The sequence below is a fragment of the Meleagris gallopavo genome, chromosome 7 (genome assembly GCF_905368555.1).
Source record: "Meleagris gallopavo chromosome 7, MGAL_WU_HG_1.1, whole genome shotgun sequence".
Lineage (NCBI taxonomy): Eukaryota > Metazoa > Chordata > Aves > Galliformes > Phasianidae > Meleagris > Meleagris gallopavo.
The window spans coordinates 31492184-31507897 of NC_139410.1; the positions used below are offsets into that span (position 1 = coordinate 31492184).

The window sequence follows — 15714 nt, forward strand, 5'->3', positions numbered from 1 at the left end:
CTGAATGAAATCCAATTGTTTATTCATCCCACTGCAAGCATGATTAACTTTACTACAGAACCTGAATCTCTACTTGTGGAAACAGCGAGAAGCAGTCACTTTTCATCTGCCACTGTTGCATATTGCAAAGTGACTCATGTTTTTCTAAGTATTTTTGTATTATTTATGAATTTCAACATGAGCTGTTTTTAGGAAAATGCAATAGAGCATTACTTTGCGTGCAGTTCTAAGAAAACTGTTATCTCATAGCTTCCTAAGGATTAAACAAATTTTGCCAAGTTTGGAGCTGGACATGCACATTGTTCTATGATACAAAAAGGTTTGGAAAGGTACAAAACATTCCAGATAAGTACTGTGGAATTGTTAAGAAAAGTCACGGCCAGCTTTGCTAGTGATGCTTCTCATCCTCCTCTGTCTTTGCAGATCACAGCAGAAGAAAGGCTAATTTCTCTATTTGCTCTTAAGCCTCCTTGAGCATGATTCAACATCCAGACAAATCCCTTTACTGGATTTCATATTAAGTCTGAATGGTCTTTGGATCTAATTTCTTATTGCTTTCTTTTCTTAGTAGGATTTCTTATACGCTTAGCTCAAACTCCACAGAGATAAACAATGCACAGATGGTTGTTAAAAACCATGCTCATTAATTGATAGTTGGTTCAAAAACATTCCTACATAGATTACTTGCATTATGATTTAACAAGTACTTATTTAAATAGAAAACATCCTTACATTTCTTCTCAGTGAATAAAACTCCACAGTTGCTACTTAATTACAGAAAATGTTTCACAATAAAATATTTTAAAACTGAAGACAGTTGGCATTCTCACTTCAGATCATCACTATTTTAGCTCATTCCACGTCATAAAATAACATGATTTCAGTATTTTAAAAGACGCATCTGTTCCATTCTTTTATAGATTCTATCAAATGGAAGAAATTACATTGATAGCTTACCTTACTAAGATACAATTTAATATCTAAGGAACTTTTTTTTTCCCCCCAAAGTTTACCATTTAGTGTACGGCTTCAAAGAAAGAATCTCCATTCTTGTAGAAAGACACCATAAATCTTTATACTTTTTTTATTCTAAAGGGAATCAAACTGTTGATATGTGACAACCATGAAATATAGTCTTTATATTTCTCACTAGAGTTTTTGCATCATTGCTTTTGGAAATTCAGCTCGTGTGATCAAAGCTTGTTAAGAGAGACAGTTTTCACATAATGCTTCACTATGGAAAGGGAAATAATTCATTAGAGTTAGACGTACCTTGACTTTGTACCTAAATCCTTCAACTGAAAATTCTGCTGCATAAGAGAATCATTACTGCAAACGTGCCTTAAAACACTTAAAAGAATATAAGATTGTGAGAGAGCAGAAGATTCACCACTGAAATACACAAGTATAAGCTTATGAGAAAATGGTGCATACTATAGATGCTCCCCAAAATCTTACAACAGATATGACACCACAACAGCTGGTGAAGAAAAAAATCCTACAGCTCTCTATATAGCAAACAGAGGAACAAATTAAGGCAGGAGGTAGTTCTTTATGTATCTTGGCATTTTAATTGCAAAAGCCAGCAATATTGAAACACTTCTGATACATTTAATAAAAGTCTCATAAAATCATGACAGCTAGTTGCCACTTCAATTTCATTTTCCAAATGCTTGCTGTCACCAATAAAGTTCTGTGGGACTGAAGCTGACAGGACTGCAATCATTTCCTTCTGTCCTTCCTCCATAGAGGTAAAATGATTGCCCCTTGGGGTCTAGGAAGATAGTGAAGAATCTTCTTGGGCAGAACAGAAAAAGAAATAAAGTCCAGAGGAAAAGCCTGTTGCTAGGAAGGGAATGTGATGCAGAGAATTAGCCAGAAGAAGACGTGAATAAAGATAGAGCTGGGACACAGACGACAGTTAATGCAGGAACAAGGGAAAAGCGTGCAGTTCTCAACTCTTTTACTAGTCTTCAGGTACAGTAGACATAAGATGTTCTTAATAAGATTAGACAACTTTCTGATACTAGACTTCTCTGATTTTTAAACTCAGACTACTTGGTATCAAGCATGGGAACTGATTTCCACTTTAATTGGATGTGCAGAATTTTCTATCTTTCCAAATCATTTGTTCTGTAGCAGTGCCAATACTTTTACGGTCAGAGAGATGAGATTTGCAGTATGGGCAAAAAAAAAAAAGAAAAAAGAAAAAAGAAAAAAAGAAAGGTATTAATAAAGTAGAATTGCATGAAGCCACTGGTTTTGTTGAAGACATCCATGTTACCAAGAACTGTGAAGAAAGACAGTGATGACACCCAATGTAGGCTATGCAGAGAAACACAAAATGAAACAGCGGGGAGCTTGACAGCAAAGGAGAGAATGTACTCAGCCAAGTGATGCAAGGTACTACAGGTGAGAATCCCCAGTCCCCCATGGAATCGGTGAATAGATCAAAGAGCAATAACATCCTAGAGAATACCAATATAAATCCTCAAAGTTAACGTGATAAACAAAGGTTGCACGTTGCCTGCTGCCAAGGTCATTAATGCTACAGCTCTCTCTGTTACAGTTTAGGTCTACATTTAGAAAGAAATTGGGAAACATACAGTCTGAAAAAAATAGAGCATATGCAATAGGAGTTATTTATGCAGAGAATGTAATATTAGAGAGATGTTTTAAAAACTCTAAACTGAAATTGCATAGGTATCCCATTTATAACGGGAATAATTTGGAATTCAGATGTTTACACTTCAGAGTCTGTTCTTTACAGAATCTACTTGGGAGAGAAAACATCTCATTCCTCTTTCTACAACCTTTATAGGTCAGTGCGCTGAAATGGTCTCAACTCAATTACATGGGCACTTGACCAGAAGGAACTATTTGCATATGAAATGTCTGAACAAATAGAAGATAGTAAGGAGACCAAATTGGAGACACCGTGGATTTTTTCCCTCTTTTTTTTTTTTTTTTTTGGTCATAAAATTATAATATGGAAGGCATAATATACAGTTAAACGTATTTTTGTGGAAACTGCTTTCCAACTCAACATACTCATGTGTAATAAAAAAATGACAGAGAGCAGCACTAAAAGATTAATATTAGAAGTACAACAGAATCAGTGAAACAGTCATTACAACATAGAGGTTGACATGGAATTGAGAATGTTTCTTACGTAAAAAACTAATTTAGTCATTTTCTAACTTTGCTTTCCTTTTTGGTCAAGCTATAGATAGTAAACATGCTAATGAAAGTATCCAGCTCCCCTACTGTAAGGTCAGATTATTATTCCACTGGAAAATATCATCAATATTACAAATACTTGTAAGATGAGAGCAGAGAACATCTGGGTTACATTTATTTACTATTTGTATTAAAACACACTGAAAGACAGAAATGAAAATAATCCCCATTTTTTCCCAAACTGTAGGATAATTTAGTATGAAAAAATCCTTGCACTAAGGTAAATAATGAAATTATTCCTTATCAAAAAAATAAAAAATGGCAATGCTTCTGGAATGAAGGCATTCTTTATACAGAGAGATGGTATTATTGAGTTATACTCACAGACAAACTCTCAAATAACATTTCCATAACTATTTTATGTAAAAATAGATCACATTTTAGTATATTGGTCAGTTGGAATCCTTACAATGGACACAAAGTGAAGGAATTTGATAAAGAAATACAGATTACCTTGCCATTTTAACAGTTAAGAATAGGAACTGTGCCTAATCCAAAGGTAGGCAGAAAATTACTTTTGAGCTACACAAGCAATCATAAATTTGATTACAACATACAAGAAAAATGTGACCTTAATAATGAATTTAATTTTTGCATGATACTAATACACAGAAATGGTGCATTGTATTCACTGTCCAGGAACAAGCCTTGGGATGCATCTTAACCTCTGTTATCCCAAGGTAAGAAATTAGCAATCTGTATACAATACACACACTACACATGTTTTAAATTCAATAATGTAGACTTACTATATAAACATTAAGTGTGTTTAGATGACTGCTACTTTAGTTGAAATTGCATTCAGCAATCAAGCAAAAGAATAGACTGATACGGTAAAAATATTAAAACAATGAGAAATGACTGGATCAATAGATACATGACAAACCATGGTTTTCTCTCCTTCTTACAGAGGTAAATGAGCAGTGATGCACAGCAGCAGAACAATTGAAAACTCATGGACAAAGGACAGTTGCATTACAATCTAACTGCTAAATGGCCAATGAACGATACACACACTCCTCATTTCCAACATCTTGCCATTTCTTTATCAAGCACTTCTCAAACATCCGTTTACATTTAGACCTTTAAATTAATGCTAATTTATAATACAAACTGGATGAATAGTCTCCTGTATTCTAAAGTTACAGCCTATAGATTATGTTCAAATTCAAGACATTTATAATACATATTTTTTTTGGTTGAAAACGAAAGCTCTCAAAGAACTAGCATAACACTGAAATTCCCCTTGTAATTATAATTAGATAGCTCATTAAATATATCCTCAGAAAGCATATGGAAAACGTTTATTGCAAGGTATTTTATAAATTTTTCTGCTGTATGATTTATACTGTCTTATCATGGTTAAATCGCCTTCTCTTGGGCTGTCCTTCTTGATGCCATAACTGCTCCATGCTGAAGTAGCTTTTTCTACTCAGCCTACAGAAAATGCCAGTCACGAGACTTCACAGAAGTCTCTTTCTTGTCCACAACCAGATTATGGGTATATCTTAACCGTTTTTGATCAGAGCTCTGCTGCAGTTTTTACTTACGCGTACACATGAACTTACAGTGTTTCTACAAGTTATACACAAACTGCTCACATTTGAAGTCTTTTCAATAGGAAGGGAAGATCAAGAAAGAGGTACAGCATCACAAATTTTTTGGATGGAAAAGCAATCTGTATTTCTACAGAATATGAACTAGATGGAAGGTACTCTGGGTAGGGGAACTCACTCAGATTTGCACAAAATGTACCCATGCAGACGTGCATGCACACACTCACACATGCACTCGCATGCATGCACACATATAGAATACTGAAAATAAAGTTGGCAAAATATCTCTCGTTCATTAAATTCCTGCAGAAAGTATTTATTTTGCTGTCTGTGTCATCACGTCAAGCTTCTTGACCTTGTTTATGAAGAAAATGATTTTTTTTCCTCTATTTTTTTTTACTACTGTTTTTAACATATTACTCAAACAAAATTCTCATTTTAGAAATGAAATCATCTCTTCTTTCTCCGTTCTTCACTTGTCAGATTCTACCACAGTTCTGCTTTCCCTCAAGCTCCTCTATGGCATGTGCCTTTTAATTAATTTGAAAGATCACTGATTTCTCTACAAAATTTGCTCTCAGAGTCACAGATCCACTTATTGTAAGCAATTAAAGTGTCTAGGATGACTTATTCTTCATTGTAGAAGAAACGATATTCTAGAAATACAACACAATCTAAAGGTCTGTGAAGAGTCAACACTTCTAACCAAGGCAGCTAATTTAACACTGTGAATAGTCCTCTGAATTTCTGTCTTTCTTATGGACTGACACCTAGGAAACATGGGCTCTGAAGTTAAGATGCACATACAGTAGTAAAAGAAGGAAAATTGACTACTGTCTTCTTTAGACAGCATAATGATATAATCTTACTGTTGTCACATTCAATTCACGGTCATTTAAAAGCATATTAAAGCATTTATAAACTCTCTATTCAGTTGGATGTTGAAAAGGATCAACAGAATTTGTGGTTTTTTTTTTTGTCAGGTTTGACTGTAAACTGCAGAACAAATACAAATGACAGTTCGTACAATAAATAGGAAAAAAAAATTCTTGATTATTTCTCATCTGCATCTGATCTCAAGTTCATTCTTTCTTCAATTGATTGATGAAGTTAAGGAGAAATTCCAGCATATCTCATACCCTTCTTGTGTTATACATGTCCCTTTTCCCTCCCCCTCAGCCCCACATACCATTACAGGGTAGTACAGAAGACATCTTTAAATAAACACAATATGTAAAAGCTACAAAAGCAGTAACTACAATACAAGATCATACCAGTACAGGACAACTGTGGCAGTGAAATTTTCAGAAAGTCAATGCCTCAAATTTTATCATTTTGATATGAAATTCTCTTTCAACTTTCACTATTGAGCAGGAAGGAAAATAATACAGAAAAATAAATAATAAAGAAAAATAATATTAATAATTCATAATTTAGATTGGACAGGATTTTACATCCAAATCAAAGCAGCCTATGCTGCATCTTTTGCAACTTGGTAGAGCATTGACTAAAGCTGGAAACCAACTCCACAAATTCTTTCTTTTTTGGAGTTTGATGTGTAGTCAAGTTAAGACTTTAATTCATTCAGAAATTTGTTCGGTGGAAAGTACAGGTCTTTTCCCTTTGTGCACCTGATAGTTATTGGATTCAAAGTTCAAAAACCTTGAAATAAGAAAATTCCTGGAAAAAAATCAACCCTAACAGCAAAGGTTGGTATAAGGAGAGTAAGTTCATATAGGAATTTCTACATAATTATTGCTATGGGATTGCCCTTAAGAATGGATAAATCTTATTCTCTTTAGTATTTACTGAATGATAATAGGGGCTTTATTATGCATAAAGTTTGCTTTCTCAACTGATTTGGCTGCAAGAGGCAGAGGAGCTCTTACTGAATTCAAATAAAATCAGCTACTTCCAATTTCTTCTTTCTAGAAATCATCCACCCCTGACTAGTTAAGAAAAATGTAAGCCCTTAACTGTCTTAGAGACCAGGTAGATGTCACACACAGTGTGACCAGCAGTGCATGCTCAAGGGGTACGTTATTTTCTCTAATAATGGAGTAGAACTAATAGAAAAAGGCTTTGAGATTGCTGTTCCATGGCACAGTAACTCTACTAAGCATGGGATTGTTTCATTCCTTCCTGAAGTCGTCTACTTCACAGTACGAGGTTGGTAAAATTATAAACAAGCTTCAATTTAAAGCTAATTTGTGTCACAAAAAGACACAGGAAACAAACGAAGTGAGAACTGTGGCTGGCAAGGACTGAGACATATGGAATTACAGCTCTCTCTCTCCATCAAGCAACTTGTTCATTTGGCATCTGACCACACACAGAACCACTGAAGAGGTTAAAATTCATGTTATCAACACAAAGACTAAGAGATTTAAATATGATTTAATATCTCTCTAAAAAAACAAACAAACATTTTAGACACCAAATATAGTTAAACTAGATCAAGAGAATGGGCAATGTCACAAACAAATATCAATGCTGCTCAGGAAGATCCTAATTCGAATAAATGTTTAAATTCTACTGTTGTATCTCTGACAGATTTGACTACAGTTGAAAGAGAAAGTGAACAAAAATTCATATGAAAAATAATTATATATCCTTCATCGTTATCTGTGAAAATCCATTTAATAAAAAGTGAACTTTTACCTTTTAAGTGGTTAAGGCATTCTTAAGAATTATAGGAGTGATTCTCCATGCTTTATTTTCAGATTATTTTATCTATTAAAACACTTTACAATAAATTCTGGACTGTTATCTTCTTGAGAGCTCAGGTATGGTCCCCAGCATTTTGGAAAAAAAAGGAGGAATGGTATTTGCATTACACAACCTTACAAGCAGCAACATGTTTTTCTTTGAGCTATGTTATTGTTAAAACCCAAGTATGACACAGAAAAATAGGAACTGTCCAATGAATGCTAACCAAAAGACCACTCCATATTCTTCAAACTTTTAATTTGTGGTGAACAGAACTCTACTTTCTAATGGATTTATGGTAGCTCGAGTTGGAGTTTCATTGCCTGAAAAACAGTGGCAAAGGATTTTTGAATGTACTGTTTGAAAAAAAAAAAAAAAAAAAAAAAAGCAGATTATTCACCAAAAGTTCATCGCTCGCACTGCTACCTATTATACAATGATACCAATTCTCACAGTGCTTTCTGGGTTCATAGGGCTGTTTATTTCCTGATGGGGATTAAATTTTTCTCTTGAATAGATGTCCAAACCTTTAGCAAAATACAGCACACAAATGTATCTCCTTCATGCATTTTTTATCAGAAAATGCAAAGTTATAACAAAGCTCAAACATTTCTGTTTAAGAGGTGCTATTTTACAGTGAATTTTTATAAAGTTTACAAAGTGACTTATGAATACAGGCTAAACTCTTGAAATGGTAGCTAAATAGCTCCTCTGTTTCTTTCCCTATAGAGATAAGAAATAATAAGTCGATTTTAGGCTACAGAACATATGCAATGTCACTATTTGCTAAACTTTATGCTGTGTAGGATTAAGTTGGTAAAATGTCTCAAAATGTAAACGGTAAAAGCCATGAAGCATTTCCAGTATTTTTGATACACTTATTAAAAATTATTATTTTTTTCCTCTAATGACATGGATACTCCAACAGTATGTTTAAATATACTCATAAGTGCAACTATCAAAGGGTAAGTGTGCATCACAGAAACAAGCACCCAGATTATGTATATACTGTGAAATGTATGTGAACGTGCATGACTTGAACCAATGAACTGTGGCCTGAAATGATGTCACAGAATGTGCAGCATTAAGTGGAAGGTTAAACCTACTTGCATCTCGGTTCATTAAACGCAGTTAAAGTGCAAATTCCCTCATTCTGACAGTAGTAATCACAAGGGTTCACTTTCTGGTCACAGCGCTGACTTTTAAACCCCACAGAGCATCTGCAGAATTTCAGTAAAATAGACCTATATAAATATTCTGCCTTTTGCTGAACAAATTTTAAATGCATTACATTTAATGATGGCAAGACACGCACACATACACAGGCACACACCCACAGATACAAATAAATTAATAGTTTTGTTTTTTTGTTTTTTGTTTTCTCTTTTTTTTTTTTTTTTTTTCCTGGAAAGGTCTCATTTAACTACACTGGTAAGTTTTCTCATCAAAGTTTATCAAACACTTAAAAAAAAAAATGAGCCTATACAAACTTATTTGTCAACTGTACTACGCTATACACTACTAATTGATCAATACGAAGCAATTCAAGGGCCTTCAAAATTTCAGCCTTCTTAGCATCATTAACTGTGTTGGCATATGCTGCAGCTCTCATGCACTGTAAAGCCACACAAATTGATGCTTGAAACTTGTTTTCCTTGAAACACAATGGCCATCCTTGAAAAAGGATAAGCGAGTTTAATTAAGAAAAAGAAAGTAACAATTGCAAGCTTCCAAACTAGCCATAATAATAATAGACAAAGTCACATAAAACTGAAGAGGAAATGCAGTGTAGAACTGAACTCCACTGTCTCTAACCACAAAGCTTCAAACATTTCTTGTCAACCTTCCAGGAGTACAACCCTTACACTTTTGTCCCTTTGCATAGTCAGTTCTTCGGGAATCTGAATACAATCAACACCTTCTCTAAGTCCATCCACCTCACACATGTCAAAAAGGTAGGGGTGGCTGCACATGTATTCACAATGTTGCTTCAATGCTATGTCCCTTGGGACAATTATTTATGTCATCCTGGGAATGAGACACTTGAGTCTAATTCTAACATCTAATACTCTACTGGAGAATACTCTGATCTCCATTATGAAATGGAAGATTATTCCACAACGAAGCTCTTCTGCAATGCAGAAAATGTTAGATGACTTACTAAGCAAACGTGAAAAAAAACAACCCATCAATCAACCAACCAACAAAAACACCACAAAAACAGGAACGTGACTTCAGTAGCTCACTATAACTGAGAGCAGGAAAAAAATTCAATTCTTGCTACAATGACTATTTCTGTATTTAACATTTAGCAGCTGAACAAGATATACAATAGCTCTCAAGAAAGGACCAGAATGTAGAGTTTTCTGCCTCTTAAGAGAGTACTAAACAGTCTAGAATACAAAATCACATTTCCTTTGGTATTTGTTATTGGGGCTTAGAAAAAGTATCTTGAATTATTTTCTCAACACTGGTGTATTTCTGCAGGAGGAAGAGAGGTATCTCATCCTAGAACAGCCAAGCTCCTACGGGTATTGTAAAAGTTAGGGCTGAAACAAGAGGTACAAGAGCACGTCCTTGGACTCGCAGAGGAAATAATCAGTGACATTATTCTTCCTGTTCTCTAGCCACTGGTTTCCTTACAGAAATGTCTTGTCATCACCTCTGACCATCTCTATAGAAGACTTAATCCACCTTTGAGAAGCAGCAACAGGCAACCATCCTGTACAACTGATTCCATTCCCACACACCTATGTGAGCTTTAGAACTGACCTGAAATTATTAGAAGTCTCAGGAGATGCATCTTTGTGTCTAAATACATTCACAATATAGATCTAAGGTGTATCTTCTGATCCACGTATTTCAAAAAGTTAGACAAAGTATCAGGTTACTCATTAACCAGAAAAAGTACCAAACGTTGTGACTGCAACTGGAATATTTTACTTTCTAAATAAATCAGAAATACAGATACATTCATAGGAACTTGACAGGGAGAGATGTGAATGGTCTCCATGGATACTCACAGACAGACAGGTACGTTTGTGTCAGGGTCCAGCTGGCATGTACCACCATTGTAGCAGTAGCCATCACATAACTGACACGTGGAGGCAATCTTTCCGTTAGTGCAACTACCACAGTTTAAAAAAAAAAAAAAAGATTAAAGGAAAAAAAAGAAAAGCAATCAGCATTTAATAAACCCAATGAACCACATTATAACGGTCCATATATTAAAATACTGATTTTATGATATGTACAAGATATATGGATTGCAAGAATTCTAGGTTTTCAACTTGTAATGTGAGCTTTTTATGCAGAATATTTTATTTTTATAAAATAAATGATTATTATATAAAATAATTACTCAGAAATACAGCAGCACATCCTAATGTCTATGCTTTCATTAATGTACAATATGACTTTTCCATTATCACAGATACTATAGCAAGAAATTTCAATAGTAAAGGTAGGTTGTTTATTAAATATTTCTATGAGACTTTCTTTTTCCTTTTTTTCCATTTGAAGACCACTTAGTTTCCTCTGCAGTATGCTTCCTTCAGCAAACAGTACTCCAAAAGTTTTAAGAAGTCAAGAGCCACTAGGTTAAACCAGACTCACTACCTGAACACTCAAAGGCACTGTTCTGATGAGATCATTTCAAGGGCTGGTCATTAATAGATTTTAAATAAACTACAGTATAATATCTACAGATAAATAATTTTGGAAAAAAAAAAAACCCTTTCCCAACACACATGCTTACTTGCATACTATGTCATTAGTATCCTTGTTTATTATGCAGTGTCCCCCGTGACATCTTATACACTTGTCCACTTCACATTTTGGACCTTCAAATCGTACTGGACAGACACATTCTACGCTTCCATCATCAGAAATAGTACACGATTCAGAATTCACACAATAATGGTGGCAAACATCTGCAAGTAACATGAAAGCTAGGTTAAAAAAGGTACTGAGGAGTATTATTCATATATTAAAAAAATAGCTTAATTTTCTTTCTGTTGAAAAGTAGAATCATGAAAACAAAATAGTGAATGAAACTGGTGACTTCACTGGGAACTACCAGAATCAAGGGTCTCCCCAGCAGATAAGCAATATATTACCAAAATGAAGTGAAACAGATGTATAAGCTAATAAGAAGTTTCCTTCTCCTTCTAGATGTCCAACCATTTAGGGCATCATCATATGTGGCATAAAGACTACTGGTGAAAACAGCAGAGCTATGTTAAATACATTTAATGGCATAGTGGCTGTATAGAAGTCTTCCGATAAATTCACGTTACCATTACAGGCATTATGCTAAACTGAAGTGACATATTAAAATAATTAACTATGATTTTCATTTCTCCTCATATAAAATTTCATGAAGTTCTAACCATAACACATAAGAACATGATCTGTAAGTTCTACAAAACCCTATATCCATGCTTTGTAGGTTGTGCAAGATCCCATTGTTTCAAAGTCAGCAGGACTGAGACTTCAAGATGTGAATTCTTGTAACTATTTAGAAGTTCTAGTAACAACTTCATTTTTATCTCTCTTTTTTAAATACACCATATCAAATTATACTGGCATATTAACACTATGGTTCATTTTTATTTATGTAGTACTGACAACTTTCGTTTTACCAAACAGTTTCATTTTAAGTTTCTCACTTCATTGGGCCAAATCTCCCCACTTCTATGTTCCTAAAACTTTCTCCAGTTCTGTGCAGTTAAAATGTTGTGCAAACTAAGGACAACTAAAATAGATATGTTTTACTTAGCATATACAAGACTGCTGAATTATAAGGGCATCTATCATAAAGCAAGAAATATCCTTGTTTGCCATTCCAAGAAGCTTTCAGTGACTGTCATGTCAGTTTTGCTGACAATGGTGGGAAGAGTTCTGATAGAGGACAAAGCTATTTCACTCCACTGCTGGCAGAGTTATTTCTCTTTATTATCTGTATGTCTCCACCTACTTCAGCAGACAGTAGACCAACCAGAGGCCTGAAAGGCATAAAGAGGAGTAAAAGTAATCCCTTGTGCGTGTTGTTCTCCGATTCCAGGTGAAGAATAACAAAACAAAAACTACTGTAGTTTGAAAGCTAAGAGTGAGAGACATGTTAAGAGAATAGCACTGTAAGAGGGAAAGTTTTGCATATACATTAGGACAAGAAGCCCTAAAATCTGGAAATAGGAAGTTTGTACTTGAAAGCATCTTCAATCTTCTGATAGATTCTGCTAGATCCACAATATGAATGCTGCATTAGATCAAAATAACAAAAATAATTCTTTTTTTTTTTCCCCCCCCTTTCCTTAAAGGATGGAATTTGAGTTTCAGTGAATGTAACAGCTGATGCAATCACTCTATCCACTTTGAGTTATTCTAAATGAGGGAAACGTCTTTTTTTTTTTTCTTCTTTTTTTGGCTGTTTGGTCTTTAAATGATACAAAAAATGAACTTTCACTACTCTGTATTACTTATTTTATGAATTTAAAATAGGCAATTACATTCAAATACGTGTGAATATAACAACACATGCAACATTAGTAGAATTTTATGTAAATCCATTCACTTAAGTTTATTTCACCAGTGCCGTCACCTTGACACGAAACACACATTTTGGTTATCAGCCCTTATGTGAACTAATCACAGGAGAAACTCTGCACTGGGTCATTGGAGAATATAAATACGAGGAAAATAAGGTCTTTGCAATCTGGCAGTACCGCAAGCAAATGCCTTCTCTCTGCCATAAGAACACTAATAATATTTTCAACTCAAGAGCATGAGTCAAATACCTATGCACATTCACGTATCTTTTGCATAAAAAATTGCTTCAATCATATCAGTGAAAAACCAAATAAGACAGTGGAGGCAACCAATCTTTGTATAAACTTGTCTTAGTGTATTTCATTATGCCTACAAAGTGATTATGTTAAGTATAGAAAAAAAATCATACATATGTTTGATAAAGCAAAAAAATAACTGTGACCTAGCTATGAATTTATACATGCACTGTTAGCTGTTAACTCATACAGTTTCATAGAACTGCCATTGGCCACAAAAATAATATTCTGCAAGATTGTAAGACTCTTTGACCTAAAAGTATTGAAGTTTAAATAAACAAAAGTTTTATTTTGTATTTTATAATGTTTGAGTGTCTTCATATCATGCCATTTTTCCAAAGTAGCAGCAGACAATCCAAATCTGATAATGAGCACTGTTTAAAAAGGACCTCTAAATTTACATTTAAATTGATTCTTAAAAAAAAAAAAAAAAGTGAAAAGAAAAAAGCTCTGGGAAAAAAAAGAAAAGCTAAAACTATGTTTGCAGAAGCATTCAACTAGAAACAATTTGTTTGGTTTTGGGTAAGCCTCAAATAAATATTTTTTCTTAATCTGTGTGTCTGTCTAGGCATGATTTATGTACTACACTGTTTTGAAATACCCTATTGTTCTTGCAGATAGTTATTTGTGGATCCATGCAGTTTGTTTAATATCAAGTGGGAGAGAATCACAATTACTGCTGGTTTCCCATTCAAGGGTTCAATTTATTTCACAGTCTCCCAACTGGAAATGCATTCATTTTACTTCAGTGCAAATCCTATTTAAAGACACGCACTAACCCTTTTCCTATTTGACAACCGTATCACTAAAACTAAGCACTTTTTGTATCCAACAGATGATTCCAAAACAGACCTTTTTAACAGTTAATTCCCCTTCAATTTTGTCTAATAGTACCCTTTTCAGTGAATTATGTAAAAGAAAAAAAAAATGATGGTTTTCACATTGAATGCTCTACTCTATAACAGGCACTACGACAGTCCTTTATATCAGTGTTTGAGTTAAAGGAAAGCACAGGAGGAGAGAAAAGGAGAATTTTGAAAAATAGAAACAAAAATTGAATCTCAGAAAATTAACACATCTTAAGTCAGGGTTGCCAGTAACTAGCTGCTTGTTAGAGCACTAATGACTTTCCTGAGGCATGGAAACCTTTGGAAAATAGTATCTCAGTAAGACAAGACTGATGGGTCAGCAAAATGAAAAAGTGTGGAGAAATTGAGATGCAGAGGACAGAACTTGAGCCCTGAGAACTATACAAGAGTAAGGCATCGGTATCTTGATTTTCAATATTACAAGGCAGAAACCACACTGAAGGTGATCTTGGATTGAGTCAGGCAGAGGAACAAAACTCAAAGCAGCCCTGGCAATGTGCTGCTTACTGGGTTTTGAAATAAAAGGGAAAGAGAGCAGTTGAAGACACAAGGGTTGGCTTTTTCTGAAGTTCAAAGATAACAGAAACATTCTTTAACCAACTAGGAATTCCACCAGCAATGAAAAAAGCAATGATCTGATTTATGAAGTCAGATGTTGGGTACATCTAGTAGGATTTTTTCATGAAAATACAAAAATAATTTCTAAAAAAGCTCTTTCTTCTCATATATGTCTAGAAGGATATTGCAAGTGTGTTCAAAGGTCCCTTCAATATGTAAGGTCCCATTTTCTCGGAAGAATAATTTTGGAGATAAATTTATCAGCCTGTGCAATAGGAAAACAGCCTGATTCACGTTAAACTTCTACTATACAGAACTTCCACTAAAATTTCAGATTTTCTAGTTTGTGAAGATTACTTACAGTACTGACATCTGTCTCCTGTATACTCAGGCAAGCAGCTGCAAAAGGGCTGATTTCCAGCAGTGACACTGCAGGTTCCTCCATTTTGGCAAAAATGATGGCAGACTGTCTGATTGCAGTTTGGTCCTGTAAAACCCAGTGCACAATTGCAGGTGGGCCTCCCTATTCAAAAAAGAAAACTACTTTATGATAAAAGTAAATAAAAATTAAAATAATAATGATTAAAGATAAATACACATCATAAGAGCAATACATTTCAACACATGAGTCAATACTGTAACTTAAGGACAGCTGTCTCTAACAGACCAAAGATGCACCAAATGTCCAATATGCAATGAAAAGTAATGAAGGGGTAAAAAAAAAAAAAAAAAAAAAGTATAAAATGAACCCCTATTCTACAGTAGCCTTAAGTGGTTTTACAATAGCATTTAAACTCTGAAGCATTTTCCTCCTATGATTTTAACCTATTTCAATTTTCCCTTTTTTTCTCCCCTTATCTACATCTCACGTCTTTGAGATTTATAGCTTTGTTTCAACTTCACTGTTTTATTAAACTATTCCACTTCTCACTGAAT

General features: G+C 34.3%; 1 protein-coding gene across 5 annotated transcripts in view; it reads right to left on the reverse strand.

Annotated features, from left to right (window-relative positions):
- Window positions 1-15714, reverse strand: part of LRP1B (LDL receptor related protein 1B) — a 588907-nt gene that overhangs the window by 10573 nt on the left and 562620 nt on the right. For 4 of the 5 annotated variants that reach the window (XM_085227675.1, XM_085227677.1, XM_085227678.1 and 1 more), the window contains exons 84-86: window positions 15140-15301; window positions 11263-11437; window positions 10529-10633 (exon numbers count right to left, since the gene is read on the reverse strand). In XM_085227675.1, the coding sequence (XP_085083801.1) occupies window positions 10529-10633; window positions 11263-11437; window positions 15140-15301 (442 nt within the window). Of the gene's footprint in view, window positions 1-8611; window positions 8726-10528; window positions 10634-11262; window positions 11438-15139; window positions 15302-15714 lie in introns of all 5 variants that reach the window. The other variant, XM_085227679.1, reaches the window with a different exon arrangement.